General features: G+C 39.9%; 1 protein-coding gene across 5 annotated transcripts in view; it reads left to right on the top strand.

The window, feature by feature from the left end:
- Positions 1 to 225: 225 nt before the first annotated feature.
- The window catches only part of Cdk5rap1 (CDK5 regulatory subunit associated protein 1), a 71,131-nt gene continuing 48,890 nt past the window's right edge, over positions 226 to 22,466 (top strand). For 4 of the 5 annotated variants that reach the window (XM_058575420.1, XM_058575418.1, XM_046433731.2 and 1 more), the window contains exons 1-8: positions 226 to 338; positions 4,086 to 4,409; positions 5,132 to 5,235; positions 5,995 to 6,029; positions 7,401 to 7,501; positions 8,923 to 9,133; positions 17,165 to 17,285; positions 21,407 to 21,637. In XM_058575420.1, coding sequence (XP_058431403.1) covers positions 4,106 to 4,409; positions 5,132 to 5,235; positions 5,995 to 6,029; positions 7,401 to 7,501; positions 8,923 to 9,133; positions 17,165 to 17,285; positions 21,407 to 21,637 — 1,107 coding nt within the window. In that variant the 5' untranslated portion in view covers positions 226 to 338; positions 4,086 to 4,105. The remainder of the gene's footprint in view (positions 339 to 4,085; positions 4,410 to 5,131; positions 5,236 to 5,994; positions 6,030 to 7,400; positions 7,502 to 8,922; positions 9,134 to 17,164; positions 17,286 to 21,406; positions 21,638 to 22,466) is intronic. The other variant, XM_058575419.1, reaches the window with a different exon arrangement.

Below are 22,466 nucleotides of genomic sequence, written 5' to 3'. Positions count from 1 at the left end.
CAGGTAAGCATTCTACCTCTGAGCTACACCCCACCCTAGTTAAGGGTGCATTTAATTCGCATTCACCACCCTTCAAGAGCTCAATTGCCTCCTACTGGCTAGCGCGTGCCACGCCGCTCCGCGCAGCCCTTGGATTTTTCCGAAGCCAGGAGCTTGGGTCCACTCGGACCATATAGGAGAAGCACTTCCGTTGGGACGTCTCGGCGGAACGGAAGTCGTGCGTATACACGCGCAGCGGCGGACAGCTGAGTGGAGGACCGCACCGCCTAGCGGAGCTTCCGCTGAAGGACACTAGATCCGGCGGCTAGTAGAGGTGAGCGGCGGTCGGCGAGGGCTCGGTGAGTCACCTGCCCCTTGGCTGCACTCTGGAAATGCAGGGGGCTTATGGGGAAGTTGTCACAGTGGCTGCGGCGCGGGGCCTGGAGTCTGGGGTTCGTGCCCAACCCCGCTGCGTACTCCCGTGTGACCTTGGGCAAGTCACCCCACTTCTTCTGAGCACTAGCTTCGTCACCTGTGAAATGGGGATGATAAAACGAGCCTCACAGAGTTGCTGTGAGTTCTGTGCAGTAATCCTTGAAAAGTGCTTTGCTGCATACTTAACACGTTGTAACCATCTAATCAAAATGTGAGCATGTTGTAGGCTGTTGTGGCAGACTTAGAAAATTCATCTGAGACCCCCGATAGGCGCCTGCATCGCTCTGCAAAGCATTAAACCTGTGTCATCGCAATTGATTCTCACAACAGACTTAACAGAGATCGGTGCTGTTATTCTCATTTCACGCGAAAATGGAGATTCCCAGAGTTTAAGATAGGTGCCTAAGGTTATCTGGTTAGGCAACATTTGGGTCCGATTCTGACTCTAATATCCATACTTTTTTTTTTGATATTTATTTTTTAGTTCTAGGTAGACACAATATCTTTATTTTATTTTTATGTGTGCTGAGAATCGAACCCAGTGCCTCACGCATGCTAAGCGAGTGCGCTACCACTTGAGCCACATCCCCAGCCTTATCCATACTTTTAACCACAATGCTCTTCTATCCCTCACGAAAGAAGGTGGGGGCTGTGAATATTTCAGTTACTGAAGTCTTAACTCCATGCCAAGTTGGGTTTTTAATATCTTCCTTAATTCTCATAACACCCCTGGAGGGTAGGTATAACATTTATCTTTCTTTTATGGATGTGTAATTGGCAGTCCAGAAGGAGGAATTTGACTTGCCAAAGGTCACACAGCAATTAAGAGACAGAAATGGATGATTTTTTTTTTTTTGGGGGGGAGGCGGGTTCCTAAGAATTGAACCCAGGAGCGCTCAACCTCTGAGCCACATCCCTAGCCCTTTTTTATAAATTATTTAGAGACATTTTATATTTTATAAATTATTTAGGGTCTTGATGAGTTGCTGAGACTGGCTTTGAACTTGAGATGCCTCCCCAGCCTCTAGGATTACTGGCATGTATCATGGCCAATAATGGGTGATTTTTAAAGTTCACACTAAAAGTCTAAAGTGCTGATAGTAGATACTGCAGGTGATGAAGTTGGAAAGGTAACAGTGCATTATGCACGTGTAGCACTTGCCACAAGCCATTTCCTAAAATTGCTTAAGTGTTCTAGAACTGGGAGATGCTGAGGGCATAGAAATAATGAGATTTGGGGCTGGGGTTGTGGCTCAGTGGTAGAGTGCTTGCCTAGCACATGTGAGGCCCTGGGTTTGATCCTCAGCACCACATAAAAATAAATAAACAAAATAAAGGTGTTGTATACAACTAAAAAATAAATATTAAAAAAAAAGAAAAAATGAGATTTGTTTATTGCTTTCAGCAAGCTCCCAGCTTACAAGAGATGGCAGAGTGTAAGTTGTATTTGACAGAAAAGTGTGAACGTTATGTGTGTGTTTATTTGTTTGTTTTTGCAGCACTGGAAATTGAACCCAGGGCCTCACACAAGTATTCTCCCACCGAGTTACACTCCCACCCTTGTGAATGAGTCTCGTGATGGAGAGTTAGAAGAGTACTTTGGGAACTCAGAAGAGGATCCCAGCCTAAATTGGGGATGGTGGCCAGGGTAGGCTTTAGGAGGAAGCAGGGACCTGAAGGTGGCACAGAAGTTGGCCAGGCCACCAGAGGGAAGATAGGCTAGCCAGAGAGGACAGCATGTTTTAAAATTGAGAAGCTAGTGGCAATCAATACAGAGGTGCATTATAAGTGCAGAAGTGAGGCAGTCAGACCATAAATATTGGGTCCATTGAGAATGTGTGGTGTGGCCTGAGGGTATAGCCCAGGGGTATAATACATGCTCAGCATGTGCAAGGCCTTGGTTTTGACACACTTTCACTCAAAAGTAGTGGAAAGTATATTTTCATCTCCTGTACCTTAGACACTTAAGTCTTTTTCTGAGAGGCAACTATTGTTTCTTAGGCATGCTAGCAATATTATATATACCTAAAAATACGTATGCCTCAATATTTCCTGCCACTCCCCAGATTTAAGTATAGCATACTATAGGTAGTACTGAGCGCTTTTCTTCCTTGTTTTTCTTGTGTATAGATTCAGGCTCATTTTCTTTTTTTCTTTTTTAGTTGTCAATGAACATTTATTTATTTACTTATGGTGCTGAGAATCGAACCCAGAGCCTCACACATGCTAGGCAAGTGCTCTACCACTGAGCCTTAACCCCAGCCCTCAGCCTCATTTTCTAACAGTTGTATCTTATTCTGTTGTATGGATGTAGCAGGACTTATATAATTAGTTCCCCTATTGATGACATTCACATATTTTCCATTCTTTTGCCATTAGAAGCACTGCTGCACTGAATATCATTTTACAAATGTCCTCTTGAACTTGTTTATCTGTAGGATAAATATCTAGGAATGGAAGTTATTAGGCAAAGAATTCATGCATTTGTAATTTTGATGGAAAGTGGCAAATTGTCCTTTGTGAAGGTTGTGCTGTTTTCCACATGAGAGGGTCTGGGTAGGATGCTTTTGAAAGTAGCAGTTTGAGACTCTTGGAACATGAAAGAAGTCACACAGTAGACGCTGTCCTTTTGAAGGAACTCAAAGGAAGATGCCCTCAGACAGTGCGTGGTTTTTAGCAGGAAGCAGTATAGCAAGGTGGCTCTGGGCATGGGCTTTCGTTGAGTCCTGGCTCTCCTGGCTGGAGGAGCTTAGGTTAAGTCTCTTGTCTGTTTCATCATTTCTGAATGTCAATAATAATGGTGCTTTTTGCCTTTTTTCTGGCACTCCTCTCTGGGTTCTTTGGCATATTACCTTAGTTTTTTCACCTGTGAAACATGATGATGATGATGGTGATGATGGTATTGTTGTTGTTATCATTATTATTACACTGGGGATGGAACCTAGGGACACTTTAACACTCCCAGCCTTTTTCTGTTTTTTTCTGTCTTTTTCTGAGGATTGAACTCAGGGGCACTTAACCGCTGAACCACATCCCCAGCCCTTTTTTATGTTTTATTTAGAGACAGGGTCTCGCTAAGTTGCTTAGGGCCTTGCTAAGTTGCTGAGGCTGACTTTGAATTTGTAATCTTCTTGTTTTGACTTCCCAAATTGTTAGGATAATAGGCATGCACCACTGTACTGGCTTATTATAATTATAATAATAATAATTATTATTATTTTGGTACTGGGGATTGAACTCAGGGGCACTTGGCCACTGAGCCACATCCCCAGCCATATTTTGATTTTTATTTAGAGACAGGGTCTCCCTAGGTTGCTTAATGTCTTGCTGATGCTGATGCTGAGGCTGGCTCTGAACTCATGATCCTCCTGTCTCAGACTTCCAAGCAGCTGGGATTACATGTTTACACCACTGTGCCCGGCTTATAATTAGTTTTTAAGAAATGGTATTGCCATATCGGCCAGATTGGCCTTGAGTTCCTGGGCTCAAGTGATCCTCCTTCCTCAGCCTTAAAGTAGTTGGGTCTGTAGACATGCACTACTGTGCTCAGCTTGAAATAATATTATTAACCTCTTCATGGGCTTTTGCAAAGGATAAATGAATCAATATACACATGCTCAGAGCAGTATCTGTACATCAATAAATAAATAGTGTGTCTCATTCTTTTGCAGACTTTGGGCTGTTCAGTGCCATGCATCCTTTACAATGCATTCTTCGAGTACAGAGGTCTCTAAGGTGGGAACCGTTGACCTCTGTGTCCTGGCTCTTGTTCAAGACCTGTAAGGCACACAGCACTCTCCCCAGCACTGCATGCCCCAGTCCAGGCCAACAGGAGGATGGAGTTCGCAAGGATTTCAGCTCCAGGTTGGCCACTGGACCGACTTTTCAGCATTTTTTAAGAGCTTCAGCTCCTCAAGAGAAACCATCCTCTCCAGAAGCAGAGGACCCACCCCACTATCTCACAGTGGATGAACTTCTAGGAAGGCAGAGAAAAGGTTGGTTTTACTTTTCTTTCTCTTTTTTATTTGTGTTTCTTCAGACTGGAGTTTGAACTGAGGGGCCCTATACCACTGAGCCATATCCCTATCCTCTGTTTTTTTTTTTTTTTTCCCCCCTGCAGTGCTGAGGATTGAACCCAGGGCCTTGTGTATGCTAGGCAAGCACTCTACCAACTGAGCTATGTTCCCAGCCCCCATCCCTTTTTATATTTTATTTTGAGTCAGTGTCTTGCTAAAGTGCCCAGACAGGCCTGTAACTTGCAATCCTCCTGCCTCAGCCTCTGGAGTGGCTGGGATTACCTGTATACACTGGTGTGCTTGGCTCATTTTGTGTTTTGTTTTGTTTTGTTTTCCCTGTGGCCACCACACTGCTTCCAGGCTGGAGAGCCTCTTCATTTCTGGGATGAGTGTAACATGTGGATTTAAACTTATTTTGCTCTCAGGCTGATAAACCGATCACTGGTCCTTCCTTTTCTGTTTTTAAAAACCATATTTCCTCATATTTTAAATGACATGGCTTGTAACTGGTGTATGTATATAACATGGCATTTCTTTTGTTTAGAAACGCTGCAATTAATTTGGGGTACATCTGGCAATCGATAGTATTTTAGGATAGAGGCAGTAGGAGACTTAGTGGGTAATCGGTTGCCTCAGGTGTTCCTAAGGCTCTTGACGCCTTTTGAGACATGTGACCCATTGTCATGTTCTTCTCATTGCAGTCTATCTTGAGACCTACGGCTGCCAGATGAACGTGAATGATACAGAGATAGCCTGGTCCATCTTACAGAAGAGTGGCTACCTGCGGACCAGTAACCTCCAAGAGGTACATGCATTTCCTGCTTCCTTGTGTTTTCTGGTCCTGGGAGAGACTGCGTTTATTGCTAATTCTTAAGTGCAGCCTGCTGGGAGAATCTTTTGTGTGGGGTGTACCATGGGACTGAGATGTACTTTTGTTCCAGCTTTTTTTTTTTTCCTCCTATTGGGGATTAAACTCAGCCACATTCCCAGTCTTTTTTGTATTTTATTTTGAGAAAGGGTCTTGCCAAGTTGCTTAGGACCTTGTCAAGTTGCTGAGTCTGGCTTTGAAGTCATGATCCTCTTGCCTCAGCCTCCCCAGCCACTGGGATTACAGGCTTTTTTTTTTTTTTTTTAATATTTTTTTAGTTGTTGGCAGACCTTTATTATTTACTTATTTGTTTATATGTGGTGCTGAGAATCGAACCCAGGGCCTCACACATGTCAGGCAAGTACTCTACCACTGACCCCAACCCCAACCCCTACAGGCTATTTTTGAGACTCTTATGACGACACTTAACTTTAGGCAAGGACTTTTAAAAATTTGCTGTGGGGAGGGGAGGCGGAGAGTTAGTACTTAGTGGGTACAGTTTTAGTTGTGGAGGATGAGGTAGTCCTAGAGGTAGATGGTGGTGATGGTTGCATGATAGTGTGAACGTTCTTAGTGCCGCAGAACATCATCGTGTTTGAAATGATAAAAGTTTGTGTATGTTTTACTAGGGTGCTGATTCTACAAAGCCAATTTCATAGATTACAATTTTCCTTTTTTCCCTTGTTTTCTGTTCAGGCTGATGTGATTCTTCTTGTCACTTGTTCTATCAGGTATGAATTTTCTTCCCCAAGAAGGTGAATTATGTAATTATGAATTATGTAATTATGTAATTGTGCCAGAGCTATCAGCATGCAGTGGACTTACCAGTGGAGGCGAGCCCATGGCTGCATGTTAGCTGACTTGCAATTTTCCTGCAGTGGAACTGGTCTTGATGCAGCCGACTGTCATATGCTGAGCACATGCTGTATGTCAGGTTCCCCGTGAACACTGTACATGTGTTAACGAGTTTAATTTTCATAACCGCGATATAAGGTTAGCATTCTTATCAAACCTATTTTATAGGTGCAGAAACCCCAAAGTGTGTTGAGTCACCCAACCTTTCCTGAGGTCTTCCTTGTTACTAATGGCATATGTGTATAATATAACTGCCTGAGTGAGGGTGCAGCCAGTGGCTGGGGGAGAAAGAGTTCTTCACAGAGATGCTTCCTGGCATCCATTAGGGGTGTCTGGGAAGCCCTTGGCTGTAGGAAGCCGTTTCCGTATTCAGGCATGTGTTTCCTTAGCTGGCTGAGCCATCGACTGTGTTTCATCATTTTTATTCTGAGGGCCTTTTTGCTGTATGGCACACAGTGAGGAGCTTTAGGAGATTCAGAAATGAACCCTTTGGGGCTGGGGATATAGCTCAGTCAAAGAGTGGCCCCTGGGTTCAATCACCAGTAAGGAAAAAAAAAAAAAGAAAAGAAGCCTTCTATGGAGCCTAGCTTTAAAGGAGCTTATTCTCATATTGGAACTAGAACAGATGTACAGATCACTCTGACATTCCATAGAAAATACTAGGTAAAGACTAAAACAACAAAAGCAAATTGCTACAAACAGTGAAAACCATAAAGTGGAAAGTGAGTTGAAGGGAGGAAAAACTCTTTTGCAGAGGTGGGGAAGGCTTTGAAAAGTAGACTGTTTTCTTTTTTTTTGGGAGGGGAGTACTGGAGATTGAACTTAGGATACTCAACCACTGAGCTACATCCCCAGCCCTATTTTGTATTTTATTTAGAGACAGGTTCTCATTGAGTTGCTTAGTGCCTCGCCGTTGCTGAGGCTGGCTTTGAACTTGCGGTCCTCCTGCCTCAGCCTCCTTCTGGGATTACAGACATGCACCACTGTGCTTGGCAAAAAGTAGACTGTTTTTGAGTTTGGCTTATAGTCTTGTCAGGATTTGGGGATGTGTAGGATAGGTGTTATTCTAGGAAAAGTGGATTATAGCAAGCAGTGCTTCTTCAGTTGACCCAGCTAACCTCTCTGAGTATAAAGGTAGACGTCATTTAAAAGGTTGAAGGTGGTTTTATTTCCTTTACTTTGTTCTACTCTCCTAATTTCTCTATAGATTATTTTTGGTTCAGTTTTGCCTCTCTTGATCTCTGTAGGGAGAAGGCTGAACAGACCATCTGGAACCGTTTACATCAGCTTAAAGCTTTGAAGATGAAACGATCCCGCTCCCGGGTGCCTCTGAGGATTGGGATTCTAGGTATCCGGTAATTTGCAGATTTTGTCCTTTTTGAGACTTGGATTCCAAAGGGGCTTATATGCTAGAGTTTCCCTTAGAGGCTCGTATCCCAGGGCATGAAGAAACCTTATATACCCTATGCAACTCTTATTCTTAACATCAAAGGCTACAAGATTAAATGAGATAAAGCCCATAAAAGGGCTTTCCATAGTTCCTGGAAGTATAGGTGCTCAGAAAATGGTATATCTTTCCTCCAGTCTGATGCAGCTCATGGTGGCATGGGATTATGGATGGGGTAGTGTTTGGAATTTGAAGGGGCAGCATAAAGTTTCAATGTAGGCACCTTTTGTCTGGACCCCTAACACATGCCTGAGTGAAGAGACAGGCCTGCTTTGATTAGTGTGATAGCCACTAGCTACAGTTATAAAAAAAAGTTCACCTCAGTTGCTTTAGCCACATTTCCAACTGCTCAGTGGACACACAAGATGACAGCTACTAGGTTGGACAGCACATTCAGTCATTTCCATCCAGCACATTCTATCACTTATTAGAAAGTTCTGTTAGACAGTTTTGACCTAAATGGCTGAGATGCATATTTTTAAAAAATGCTCCCAGCCAGGCATCGTGGTACACATGCCTGTAATCCCAGCAATTTAGGAGGCTGTGGTAGGAGGATTGTGAGTTCAAAGCCAGCCTCAGCAACTTAGCAAGGCCCTAAGCACCTCAGTGAGACCCTGTCTCTAAATAAAATACAAAAATAGGCGCTGGGGATGTGGCTCAGTGGTTGAATGCCCCTGAGTACCAATCCTCTGTACCAAAAAAAAAAAAAAGCTCCTTATTCTTTCTGTCCCAGAATTTAGTTAACATACTTAACATTATGGATTCTAGTCTGTGTCATTGTGGAATAAATTAATCCCTCATGATGAGTCAACACATTTAGAGTAAATCTGGTTATACTGATGAATGTAGTAAGAGATGCTGGAAGATGAGATTGCGGAAATGTTTTTTTTTTTTTTTTTAATAATATCTGTTTCTTTTAATTGTACACAATACCTTTATTTTATTTATTTATTTTTATGTGGTGCTGAGGATCGAACCCAGGGCCTTGCACGATCTAGGCGAGTACTCTACTGCTGAGCCACAACCCCAGCCCAGTGGAAACGTTTTGTTTCACTTCACTTCCTTTGTTAGAGAAGCTTCCTTTGTTATAGCAGCACAATTCACAAGAGCTAAACTGGGGAGCCAACTTAGATTTCCTTGATTTTCTTATGTAGGAAGATGCAGGTTCCAGTGCTGTGGTTCAAATTTGAAGGATGCTACTAAACTCTTTGAGAATTTTCTGTGCTGTGGTCTGTAATTAAAGCTAGGGATGATGGATACTGAGAAGAAGGCATGAAAGCAGATGAGTTTGCAGATAGATGCTTGTTTCTTTTCCCCGCCAGGCTGCATGGCTGAGAGACTAAAGGAGGAGATCCTCAACAGGGAGAAAATGGTGGATCTCTTGGCTGGTCCGGATGCCTATCGAGACCTTCCCCGACTGCTGGCTGTCGCGGAGTCAGGGCAACAAGCTGCCAATGTGCTGCTGTCTTTGGAGGAGACCTATGCTGATGTCATGCCAGTCCAGACAAGCCCCAGTGCCACCTCTGCCTTCGTGTGAGTTATTGCCTAGGACTTGGGAGATGAGACTCTTTTCCTTTTCACTTTTAAAATAACACATAACTTTCATTATGTTTAAAAAAAAAAAAAAATATATATATATGTATATACACACACACACGTATACACACACATATATATGTACGTGGAATGGTACAAAACACAAAAAATAATATTGTAAGAGTGCTTCACACCCATCATCCCTAGTCTCTAAACTTCTTATTCTTTTGTGATTCAGGGACTTGTGCATGCATGTGCTTAGCCACTGAGCTACAGTCCTAGCCCTCTTAATTTTATTTTGCTTAGTTTGCCAGACTGGCCTTGACCTTGCAGTCTTTCTGCTTCAGCCTCTGAGATAGCTGAGATTGCAAGTGTGCACTACCTCCCCTTGCTGAATATTTCTTTTTTTTTTTTTTTGTATTTTTTTTAATTGGTTGTTCAAAATATTACAAAGCTCTTGACATATCATATTTCATACATTTGATTCAAGTGGGTTATGAACTCCCATTTTTACCCCGTATACAGATTGCAGAATCACATTGGTTACACATCCACGTTTTTACATATTGCCATACTAGTGACTGTTGTATTCTGCTTTCTGCTATCTTTCCTATCCTTTACTATCTCCCCTCCCTTCCCCTCCCATCTTCTCTCTCTACCCCATCTACTGTAATTCATTTCTCTCCCTTGTTTTTTTTTTTTCCCCCTTTCCCCTCACATCCTCTTATATGTAATTTTGTATAACAATGAGGGTCTCCTTCCATTTCCATGCAATTTCCCTTCTCTCTCCCTTTCCCTCCAACCTCCCATCCCTGTTTAATGTTCATCTTTTTCTCATGCTCTTCCTCTTTGCTCTGTTTTTAGTTGCTCTCCTTATATCAAAGAAGACATTTGGCATTTGTTTTTTAGGGATTGGCTAGCTTCACTTAGCATAATCTGCTCTAATGCCATTCATTTCCCTGCAAATTCCATGATTTTGTCATTTTTTAGTGCTGCGTAATACTCCATTGTGTATAAATGCCACATTTTTTAATCCATTCATCTATTGAAGGGCATCTAAGTTGGTTCCACAGTCTAGCTATTGTGAATTGAGCTGCTATGAACATCAATGTAGCAGTATCCCTATAGTACGCTCTTTTAAGGTCTTCAGGGAATAGTCCGAGAAGGGCAATAGCTGGGTCAAATGGTGGTTCCATTCCCAGCTTTCCCTGGAATCTCCATACTGCTTTCCAAATTGGCCGCACCAATTTGCAGTCCCACCAGCAATGTACAAGTGTACCCTTTTCCCCACATCCTTGCCAGCACTTGTTGTTGTTTGACTTCATAATGGCTGCCAATCTTACTGGAGTGAGATGGTATCTTAGGGTGGTTTTGATTTGCATTTCTCTGACTGCTAGAGATGGTGAGCATTTTTTCATGTACTTGTTGATTGATTGTATATCCTCCTCTGAAAAGTGTCTGTTCAGGTCCTTGGCCCATTTGTTGATTGGGTTATTTGTTTTCTTATTGTTTAATTTTTTGAGTTCTTTGTATACTCTGGATATTAGGGCTCCATGTGAAGTGTGAGGAGTAAAGATTCGTTCCCAGGATATAGGCTCCCTATTTACCTCTCTTATTGTTTCTCTTGCTGAGAAAAAACTTTTTAGTTTGAGTAAGTCCCATTTGTTGATTCTTGTTTTTAACTCTTGTGCTATGGGTGTCCTATTAAGGAATTTGGAGCCTGACCCCACAATATGTAGATCAGAGCCAACTTTTTCTTCTATCAGATGCAGAGTCTCTGATTTGATATCAAGCTCCTTGATCCATTTTGAGTTAACTTTTGTGCATGGTGAGAGAAAGGGATTCAGTTTCATTTTGTTGCATATGGATTTCCAGTTTTCCCAGCACCTTTGTTGAAGATGCTATCCTTCCTCCATTGCATGCTTTTAGCCCCTTTATCGAATATAAGATAGTTGTAATTTTGTGGATTGGTTTCTGTGTCCTCTATTCTGTACCATTGGTCCACCTGCCTGTTTTGGTACCAGTACCATGCTGTTTTTGTTACTATTGCTCTGTAGTACAGTTTGAAATCTGGTATTGCTATACCTCCTGATTCACACTTCCTGCTTAGAATTACTTTTGCTATTCTGGGTCTTTTATTTTTCCATATGAATTTCATGATTGCTTTCTCTATTTCTACAAGAAATGCCGTTGGGATTTTGATTGGCATTGCATTGAACCTATAGAGAACTTTTGGTAATATCGCCATTTTGATGATGTTAGTTCTGCCTATCCATGAACAGGGTATATTTTTCCATCTTCTAAGATCTTCTTCTATTTCTCTCTTTAGGGTTCTGTAGTTTTCATTGTATAAATCTTTCACCTCTTTTGTTAGGTTGATTCCCAAGTATTTTATTTTTTTGAGGATATTGTGAATGGGGTGGTTTTCCTCATTTCTATTTCAGAAGATTTGTCGCTGATATACAGGAATGCCTTTGATTTATGTGTGTTGATTTTATATCCTGCCACTTTGCTGAATTCATTTATTAGCTCTAGTAGTTTCTTTGTAGACCCTTTTGTGTCTTCTAGGTATAGGATCATATCATCTGCAAATAGTGATAAATTAAGTTCTTCTTTTCCTATCTTAATGCCTTTAATTTCTTTTGTCTGTCTAATTGCTCTGGCCAGTATTTCGAGAACTATATTGAATAGAAGTGGTGAGAGAGGGCATCCCTGTCTTGTTCCAGATTTTAGAGGGAATGCCTTCAATTTTTCTCCATTCAGAATGATGCTAGCCTGAGGCTTAGCATAGATAGCTTTTACAATGTTGAGGTAAGTTCCTGTTATCCCTAGTTTTTCTAGTGTTTTGAATATAAAGGGATGCTGTACTTTGTCGAATGCTTTTTCTGCATCTATCGAGATGATCATATGGTTCTTATCTTTAAGTCTATTGATGTGGTGAATAATGTTTATTGATTTCCGTATGTTGAACCAGCCTTGCATCCCAGGGATGAATCCTACTTGATCATGGTGCACGATCTTTTTGATATGTTTTTGTATCCGATTTGTCAGAATTTTATTGAGGATTTTTGCATCTAAATTCATTAGGGATATTGGTCTGTAGTTTTCTTTCTTTGAGGTGTCTTTATCTGGTTTGGGAATCAGGGTGATATTGGCCTCATAGAATGAATTTGGAAGTTCTCCCTCTTTTTCTATCTCCTGAAATAGATTGTAGAGTATTGGTATTAGTTCCTCTTTAAAGTTCTTGTAAAACTCTGCTGTATATCCATCCGGTCCTGGGCTTATCTTGGTTGGTAGTCTTTTGATGGCTTCTTCTATTTCCTCACTTGATATTGGTCTGTTTAGGTTGTTTATATCATCCTGACTCAATCTGGGTAGTTCATATGTCTTAAGGAATTTATCGATGCCTTCACTATCTTCTATTTTATTAGAGTATAGGGTTTCAAGATAATTTCTAATTATCTTCTGTATTTCTGAATTGTCTGTTGTGATGTTGCCTTTTTCATCCCATAAGCTAGTAATTTGGGTTCTCTCTCTTCTTCTCTTTGTTAGCGTGGCTAGTGGTCTATCAATCTTATTTATTTTTTCAAAGAACCAACTTTTAGTTTTGTCAATTTTTTCAATTGTTTCTTTTGTTTCGATTTCATTGATTTCAGCTCTAATTTTAATTATTTCTTGCCTTCTACTGTACTTGCTGCTGATTTGTTCTTCTTTTTCTAAGGCTTCGAGGTGTAGTTGTGAGGTCATTTATTTGTTGGTTTTTCCTTATTTTAAGGAAATGAATTTTCCTCTTAGTACTGCTTTCATAGTGGCCCAGAGATTTCAATATGTTGTGTCTGAGTTTTCATTTACCTCTAAGAATTTTTTAATTTCCTCTTTGGTGTCTTCTGTAACCCTTTGTTCATTCAGTAGCATATTGTTTAATCTCCATGTGATGTAGGATTTTTTCCTTTCTCATTTTATTATTGATTTCCAATTTCATTCCATTATGATCAGATAAAATGCATGGTAATATCTCTACTCCTTTGTAATTGCTAAGATTTGCCCTGTGACATAATATATGGTCTATTTTTGAGAAGGATCCATGTGCTGCTGAGAAGAAAGTGTATCCGCTTGATGTTGGGTGGTATATTCTGTATATATCAATTAAGTCTAAATTATTAATTGTATTATTGAGCTCTATGGTTTCTTTATTCAGCTTTTGTTTGGAAGATCTGTCCAGTGGTGAGAGAGGTGTGTTAAAATCTTCCATGATTATTGTGTTGTGGTCTATTTGACTCTTGAACTTGAGAAGAGTTTGATGAATGTAGTTAGTTGCACCATTGTTTGGGGCATATATATTAATGATTGTCAAGTCTTGTTGGTGTATGGTTCCCTTGAGCAGTTTGTAGTGTCCTTGTTTATCCCTTTTGATTAACTTTGGCTTGAAGTCTATTTTATTTGATACAAGTATGGTCACCCCTGCTTGCTTCTGGGGTCCATATGAGTGATATGATTTTTCCCAACCTTTCACCTTCAGTCTGTGTATGTCTTTTCCTATCAGATGAGTCTCCTGTAGGCAGCATATTGTTGGATCTTTTTTTTTAATCCATTCTACTAGACTATGTCTTTTGATTGGTGCATTTAAGCCATTAACATTTAGGGTTACTATTGAGATATGGTTTGTATTTCCAGCCATATTTGATTATGTATGTTACTTAACATGATTTGGTTTTCCTCTATGATTAGTTTTTCCTTTACTGTACTACCTCCCGCTGTTGGTTTTCATTATTATTTTTCATTTCCTCTTCCTGTAATGTTTTGCCAAGGATTTTTTGAAGAGCTGGTTTTCTAGCTGCAAATTCTTTTAACTTTTGTTTATCGTGGAAGATTTTTATTTCATCTTCAATCCTGAAGCTTAATTTCGCTGGATACATGATTCTTGGTTGGAACCCTTTTTCTTTCAGCATTTGAAATATGTTGTTCCAGGATCTTCTAGCTTTCAGAGTCTGTGTTGAAAGATCAGCCGTTATCCTGATTGGCTTACCCCTAAATGTAATCTGCTTCCTCTCTCTTGTGGCTTTTAAGATTCTCTCCTTATTCTGTATGTTGGGCATCTTCATTATTATGTGTCTTGGTGTGGATCTCTTATGATTTTGTACATTCAGTGTCCTGTAGGCTTCTAGTATTTGGATTTCTTTTTCATTCTTTAAGTCTGGGAAGTTTTCTAGTATTATTTCATTGAATAGATTGCTCATTCCCTTGGTTTGGACCTCTATACCCTCTTGTATCCCAATAACTCTTAGGTTTGCTTTCTTTATATTATCCCATAATTCTTGGATATTCTGCTCATGATTTCTTAACATTCTCGCTGAGCTGTCTATGTTCTTTTCAAGTTGAAAAACTTTGTCTTCGTTGTCTGAAGTTCTATCTTGTGTTCTACTCTGCTGGTAATGCTCTCATTTGAGTTTTTAATTTGGTTTATTGTTTCCTGCTTTTCCAGGAATTCTGTTTGTTTGTTTTTTATATCCTCTATCTCCCTATAGAGTTGATCTTTTGCTTCTTGGATTTGTTTATGTAATTCATTGTCAAAGTGATCTTTCATTGTCTGAATTTGCTGTATAATGTCTTCCTTGAGACTCCAGATCATCTGAAGCATATATATCCTAACTCTTTGTCTGACATTCCATCAGCTGCAGATATTACCTCATCTAATGTTGAATTGACCTGTATTGTTTATGGTCCTTTCTTTTCTTGTCTTTTCATACTGCTCATGATTCTTTCTAGCTTTGTGAAACTGTTGTGTTAATGTTTTTCCCCTTATATATTTGTATTGTTCTTGTATAGCTCCAAAATCCCTCTTTTTCGGAGAAAGACAATGTTAACAGTTCCCAGTATCAACAGTACATCATCTAAGCACAAGTTTTCATTATTAATACATTGATAGTTAGATTCTAAGTCTATAGATATTGGTTTTAATTATTACTTAAGAATATAGTCATTAGTTTCATAAAAGGCATACCATATAGAAAACTTAATTTCAGACGAAGGATGTTATACTTAGAGGGAAAGGAGTGAGGGTATGAGGTTAAACTAACTTAGCACCTTTGGAGAACTCTCACCAATAGACTGGTAATTTATGGAAGAATGTATAGACTCAACCTCCTATCTGTATTTAGATAGTTACCCTATGTATAGGTAGCAAAAATTAGGATATTGAAAGTGCGATAGAGGGAATACGAATGAAAAAAAGAAAAAAATAACAAGGAAGAAAAGAGAAATAAGAGAGAAGGAAAAGGAAAGTAAGATAGAAATAAAGAAAAAAAAATGGGGGGAAGGTGGGGTATATGCAATTCCTCTATATTATATTACTTTGGTAATTCGGTTGTTCATGCACAGTTCTTGGTTTCACGTATGTTGAAGTTGTGGAAGAGAGAGAAGAAAAGAGAGAAAGAGAAAAAAAAAAGTCTCTCAGAACACCGTTTTCCTTGCTTCCAGTAGGTGGCGTTGTCTATTCCTAGCTTGAGCCTCTGTATTCAGGGTGGTGGGTATAGCCAGTGTGAAAGGAAATGAGCTTCCTCCTGTATCTTCCCTACTCTAGTCTCTGAGGTAGAAACCAGGTGCCTGTACAGTTGTTGTTTTGCGTTGATAGCTACAACCCCCAAAAGCTTGTGGGAAATATTTTTGAGTTATCGCAGCTAAGGGTGGGGGAGTTGGAAACCGGGTACCTGGATCAGCCGCAGAACTGTGCTGGTAGCCACACCCGCTTTGATGGGTTTTAAGGGTTGATGGGCTTCCTCTGGACTAGCACACGGGGCGGGGCTGGGCTTCCTCCTCCGGTCTGGCTTGGCTGGCGCCGGGCTTCCCCCTCCGGTCTCGCTGAATATTTCTTAAAGTGGCATTAAATTTTCTATGACAGATTTTATAAATTTTTGCAAATTTTATTGGAATAGGCCCATTTATTTACATATTGCTTAGCTGCTTTCATCACTGCAGCAAGAGTTGTGTAGTTGTGATGCAGAGGGAGGCCTGTTTACCATCTTTTTTTTACAGAACAAATTTGCTAACCTTTGTTCATTTTAATGGTATCTCATTCTGTTGTTGAAATAAATGTTCAGTAAACACAATAGCTAACATTTATTAAATAGTTCTTCAGTGAACATTTTTGATTCATATCTGTAATTCCTTAACATAAATTAAAATTCTTATACAGAGAATGCAAATGAAAGAGAGTGATTTAATTTGGGTATCTAGCAGTTGGATCAGGATTCTGTGAGAAATGCAGGGTCTTCTCTCTCTTCTCTCTGCGCATGCACACACACTGACCACTCACTCTTTGACACTTATATTTTTTCTGATCTAGATATAAAAAGTTCAAATAGTGTGCCCATAAAAATAGAAGCTGGTGATGGTACACGCCTATATTCCTAGCCAATTGGAAGGCTGAAGCAGGAGGAGTTTGAAGTCAGCCTTAGCAACTTTTTGAGACCTTGTTTTAAAATAAAAAATGAAAAGAACTGGGACTGTAGTTTAGTGGAGAGCATACCTGGGTTCATTCCACAGAACTGTGACAAAACAAGTCAAGACAGAAGTTCATGTGTGGTGAGTCTGTAAGCCATCCCTTCACCACTGAGCTCCCTCAGGCTAACCACTGTCTTCCATTTACAGTTTGGTTTGTGTTCTGTGACTAGACACTAGTTTTTTTTTTTTTTTTTAATATATGTATTCTTTTTAAGAGAGAGAATATTTAATATTTATTTTCTCAGTTTTCGGCGGACACAACATCTTTGTTGGTATGTGGTGCTGAGGATCGAACCCGGGCCGCACGCATGCCAGGCGCGCGATACCGCTTGAGCCACACCCCCAGCCCAACACTAGTTTTTAAAAGCTAAAAAATGTCTGCTTTAGTTCTTTATAGATCTCAGATTGGCCCAGTGTGACTGTGCAAGCTAGAGGATTCAGAGCCAAAAAATAATCCCACGGGAACTCTTGGGGTCATGCCAAGACACCCTGCTCTGTTAAATAAGATCTGGTAACTTTCTTCCCCAGGTCAATAATGCGGGGCTGTGACAACATGTGCAGCTATTGCATTGTTCCGTTCACACGTGGTAGGGAAAGGAGTCGGCCTGTGGCCTCCATTCTGGAGGAGGTGAGGAAGCTTTCTGAGCAGGTGAGTGATCCAGGCTCTCTTTCTATGATTGTGTCTTGGGAGGATGAGGACAACCTATTTTAATATTGTAGCCTCTGCTGTCTGTATGTTGTGCAAATGTAGGACCATGCCTGGCCAGAAATACTTGGGTGTATATCTTTGGTTTATCACCACAAATTATAGGCTTTTTGCTTAGGAGGTAGCACAGTGCAATGGCTAGAGCATGAGTTTAGAATCAGGTGACCAAATGTGAATTCTCTCTGTACTATTCTCTAGCCTGGTACCTAGGTATGTCATTTGACCATCTTCTTTGAAACACAATTTCCCCATCTATGAAAAGAAGATAATACCTTCCTTGTAGAGTCATGGAAAAGATTGAGGAAAAGTTTTTGGTTTTTTTTTAATATTTATTTTTTAGTTTTAGGTGGATACAATATCTTTATTTTACATTTATGTGGTGCTGAGGATCAAACCCAGTGCCTCGTGCATGCTAGGCAAGCACTCTACCACTGCGTCACAACCCCAGCTCCAAGATTGAGGAAAAGTTTTAAATTCCCTGGCATATAGTAGGTTTTTGGGGAATGACACATTAGTCTGTCCTTTTTAGGGGAATCTCCCACATCTGTAGTTCATCTTATCACTGAGTCAGCTTCCTAGGTCAGGGACAGAGAACAGATGAGGGGAGTGAGTCAGATTAAGGCCAGAGGAGAGAGATCTGCTTCCCTGCCTCCTTAGAGGAGTTGGTCCCTCAGCCTTTCAGCAGGTCTTTGCCTAGGCAAAGAGGACAGTAAGTGGCACTATGGTTCTTCTCTTCCGGTGGGCTCTCCCTGTTTCCTTCCTTGTTTGACTTGGGAACTGTGGGAGCAGGCAGGTTAGCCTCTGCCAGTTCTAAGTCAGCTATTTGTCTCATGATCACATTCTGGCTCTGTTATTGTCTTTGCCCTCTTGCCCCCATTCCCAGATAATCCTGTCCTGGATTTGGTCTTTCTTGCTAAGTTGCTGAGGCTGGCTTTGAACTTGTCATCTTCCTGCCTCAGCCTCCTGAGCCCCTGGGATTACAGGTGTGCACCACCATGCCTAGCTCATTTAGATTTTTACACTACAGTTGCAGAGAATAGAATATTGTGTATTTAACAGAATGTTTGTTTATTTTTTCAAACAATGATTATTGATTGATTGATTGAAGTCCTCTGAGCTATATCTAGCCCTTTTTAAATTTTGAGACAGTCTCCTAAGTACTGAGACTGTTGAGATCATCCTGCCTCAGCCTCCTAATCACTGGGATTATAGGCCTGTGTCCCTTTCCTTTTAAGTATGTGCCTAGGCTGGCCTCAAAGTTGAGATCCCTCTGTCTCATATTCCTGAGTAGCTCCTGAGGTGCATCAGCTGGTTTAAAGCAGCTTTTTAAATGTCTTCTTTAATTTTTTTAAGTTTGATTTAAAAGATATGGGGGCTGGCAGTATAACTCAGTTGGTAGAGTGCCTGAATTAGGTAGTAATATTGTATGAATATATCTGATTTTGACAGTTCTCTTGTGATTATATAGGACAATATCCTTGTTTTTAGTTTTACACTCAGAAGTATTTAAATTTAAATGGAAAAAATTTAAATACACAGAAAAGAGAGACTAGTATAAGGATCCCTCTCTCTGAGCTTACAGTCATCTATTTTTTTTTAATTGTTTATTGACCTTTATTTATTTACTTATATGTGGTACTGAGGATCAAACCCAGTGCTTCATACGTGCTAGGCAAGCGCTTTACCACTGAGCTACAACCCCAGCCCCAGTCATCTAAATTTAACAATGATTACATTGTGCCACATTTGTTTCATATATATATATATTTTTTGTTATTGATAAAATATTTCAAAATGGAGCCGGGCATTTCACCTGTAAGTAATTATGCATCTCTAAAAATTAGGATATTTTCAATATCATCAGTTCTAGCAAGACTAATAAAAATTGCTAACTACTATCTCATCTTGGTCAACCCAAATTTATATTTCCCCATTTGTCCCATAAATATTTCTGCATATGTGTACATGTATGTGTGTGTTTTTAGGTGCTGGTGATAAACCCATTAGTTTTTGTCTTTTTATATGTGTGCATTTTATCTATCTATTTATTTATTAAAGTTATAGATGGACACAATACCTTTTATTTATTTATTTATTTTCATGTAATACTGAGGATTGAACCCAGTGCCTCATACTTGAGAGGCAAACACTCTGCCACTGAGCCACAATCCCAGCCCTTTACTTAGTTTTATATCCTACTTTTTTCCTACAATAAACTTTTTGTTTTAAAATAACTTTACATTTACACAGAAGTTGCAAAGATAGCATAGAGAATTTCCTCTAATGTTAACAACTTAGAGAGATTTGGTACTTTAGTCAAAACTAAGAGACTAATGTTAGCACATTATATTAACTAACTTCAGACTTTATTTCGATTTTGCCATTTTTCCCACTAAGTGTCTTTTTTCTTTTCCAGGATCCAATCCAGGATCCACGTTGCATTTAGTATATCCTTCTTTTTATATTATCAGTTTGTCACACTTTTTAAAGAATAGTCTTTGTGGAGACTGGAATCATGTCAGCTAAATGCACTGTTCTGGATTGAGTTTCTGATCAGAAGGGAAAAAAGTTCTAAAGGATGTTATTTGGACAATTGAAAAAGTTTGATTTAAAAGATATGGGGGCTGGCAGTATAGCTCAGTTGGTAGAATGCCTGAATTAGGTAGTAATATCGTATGAATATATCTGATTTTGACAATTCTCTTGTGATTATATAGGACAATATCCTTGTTTTTAGTTTGATACTCAGAAGTATTTAGGAGTAAAAGTAGGATGTCTGCAGCATATTCTCTGAAGGCTTAAAGTATGTGTGTTTGTGAATGGGAATGATACATAAATGGACACAACATTAGTTGATGAATATGGGCAAAGGTATTTGAGAGTTATTTTATAATTGCAGTTTATGTTTGAAATTATGTCAAAGTTATAAAAATAGTTCTATAGCTACCTTTTTTATGACTTAAAAATTTTTTTTTATTAGTTATTGATGGATCTTTATTCATTATTTGTTTATATGTGGTGTTGAGAATCGAACCCAGTGCCTCACATATGCTAGGCAAGCACTTGCCACTGAGCAACAACCCCAGCCCCTTTTTATGACTTTTTTAATACAAATTTTTGACACACAAATTGAAGACTAGTGTAATAAATGTGATTGTTCAAATTTGTTTTATCCACCTACCTCCTTCCATATATAAATTTTTTTTTTTCTGAACCATTTTGAAACTAAGATTTAGGCATTAGCCTGCTTACCCCTACATCTTCAGTATGTATCTTCTAAGAATATTTTCCTCTTCATAACCATAATTCCATCATAATATGTTTTTTTAAAAATGATGGTATTATCTAATATGCAGTCCATATTCAAAAAGTGTGTTTTTGAGATAAGGTTTTACTATGTTGCTGAGGCTAACCTCCAGCTGTTGGGCTCAAGCAATCCTCTTGTCTTGCCTTGGCCTCCTGTATAGCAGGGTCTACAGGCAGGTGTCACCAGGCCTGACTTGGTTATTAGTAGTCAGGTATAAAACCTTGAGATTTAGGTTATGTATTTTTGGTGAGTATACTTAATAGACTCATGTTATATGATATTCAGTTGTCAAAATATGTCATAAATTAGCAATTGTTTTTGAACATTGAGTTTGTTTCTGGTTTCTTTTGTTACTATTCTAAATAATGTTTTGAAGTTTAATTTTTACTTAAGTTTGTTTATTTTTTGGGGGTGGGGGTGGATTGAACCCAGGCCTTAGCACATGCTAGGCAATGCACTACTACTGAGCTACTCCCCTCTTTTTAAACTTTGAGATAGGGTCTTTAAGTTGCCCAGGCGTGCTTCAGACTTGCTACCCTCCTGCCTCAGCCTCTTGAGTAGCTGGGATTATAGGAGTGCACCATCACACCTGGGTTCCTTAGAGTTTTATTCTGCAGGTCAGTTCTTTAGATAATTATTGAGTTAAAGGTAGAACACATTTATAGTTGTCTCTTGATAGGTACAGCTAATTTTGATTAAGGCATAAAGCTACTCAGAAGTTTTTAAGTTCCTTCCAACATAGTTTTCCTTTTTTTAGGGGCTAAAAGAAGTGACCCTTCTTGGTCAGAATGTTAATAGTTTTCGGGACAATTCCGAGATTCAGTTCAACAGTGCAGTGTCTACCAACCTCAGCCGAGGCTTCACCACCAACTATAAAACCAAACAAGGGGGCCTTCGTTTTTCTCACCTTCTGGATCAGGTTTCCAGAGTAGATCCTGAAATGAGGATCCGTTTCACTTCTCCCCACCCCAAGGATTTTCCTGATGAGGTGAGTGTCATCAGTCAGTCGTGGCAAATTATGTCAATATCCTGAAGCATACCAGAAGGCTGGACCCACTAGGGATGTTAGCAGATACCTTGAGTCCTGCTTGGGGGACCTTGTGGTGTATCAGTATGTCACCCTCTGGATCTAATGCCTCTTTGGAAAAGTTTAATATCCAACAAAGTTGAGATGGAGATAGGACTGATATTGAAGAGGAGGTGAAGACCCCCTGTGGGATAGCAAAGGCTGAGCAGAGTGTTTTATCACAAGGTGGGCAGCTGCATGGCAGTGATGGTGGCGCTGGTAGCATTAGCATGGGGAAGATAGGAAGTGGGTAATGTGATGTGGTGGCAGATAGCCCAGGCTTTTGCTTTAGACAGACCTGGGTTCAAATCCCTGCTCTTCCACTGCTTTACCAGTAGGAGTGTAAAGATACATTTTAACTCCTCAACCTCCTCTGTAAAGTGGGAATAATAGTTACTTCTTACTTTGAGTGGGTTGTGACAAGATAAAAACTTCAGATTTAGCTGGGTGCTAGGCATTGCATAGGTAGCCCACATGTAGAACCTTTCTTCTGATGTTTTTGGTTTTGGTGAAACGTCTGTCTTTTGGCCCCACTCCTGCCTTTTCCCTCCTGCATTGTCTTCTTATTGAATTGTTTAAGTTCTTAATGTGTGTTGTTGTTGTTGTTGTTTGTTTGTTTGTTTTTTAGTACCAGAGATTGAAACTAGGACCTTGCATATGCTAGACAAGCATTCTACCTCTGAGCTACATCCCCACCCTTTTAATTCATTTTGAGATAGGTTCTAAGTTGTACAGGCTGGCTTTGAACTTG

The sequence above is a fragment of the Marmota monax genome, unplaced genomic scaffold (genome assembly GCF_021218885.2).
Source record: "Marmota monax isolate L192 unplaced genomic scaffold, Marmota_monax_Labrador192_F-V1.1 WCK01_AAM20220418_F8-fsc00014, whole genome shotgun sequence".
Lineage (NCBI taxonomy): Eukaryota > Metazoa > Chordata > Mammalia > Rodentia > Sciuridae > Marmota > Marmota monax.
The sequence above is the reverse complement of the archived record's forward strand: the minus strand, read 5'-3'. Positions and strand labels throughout refer to the sequence as shown.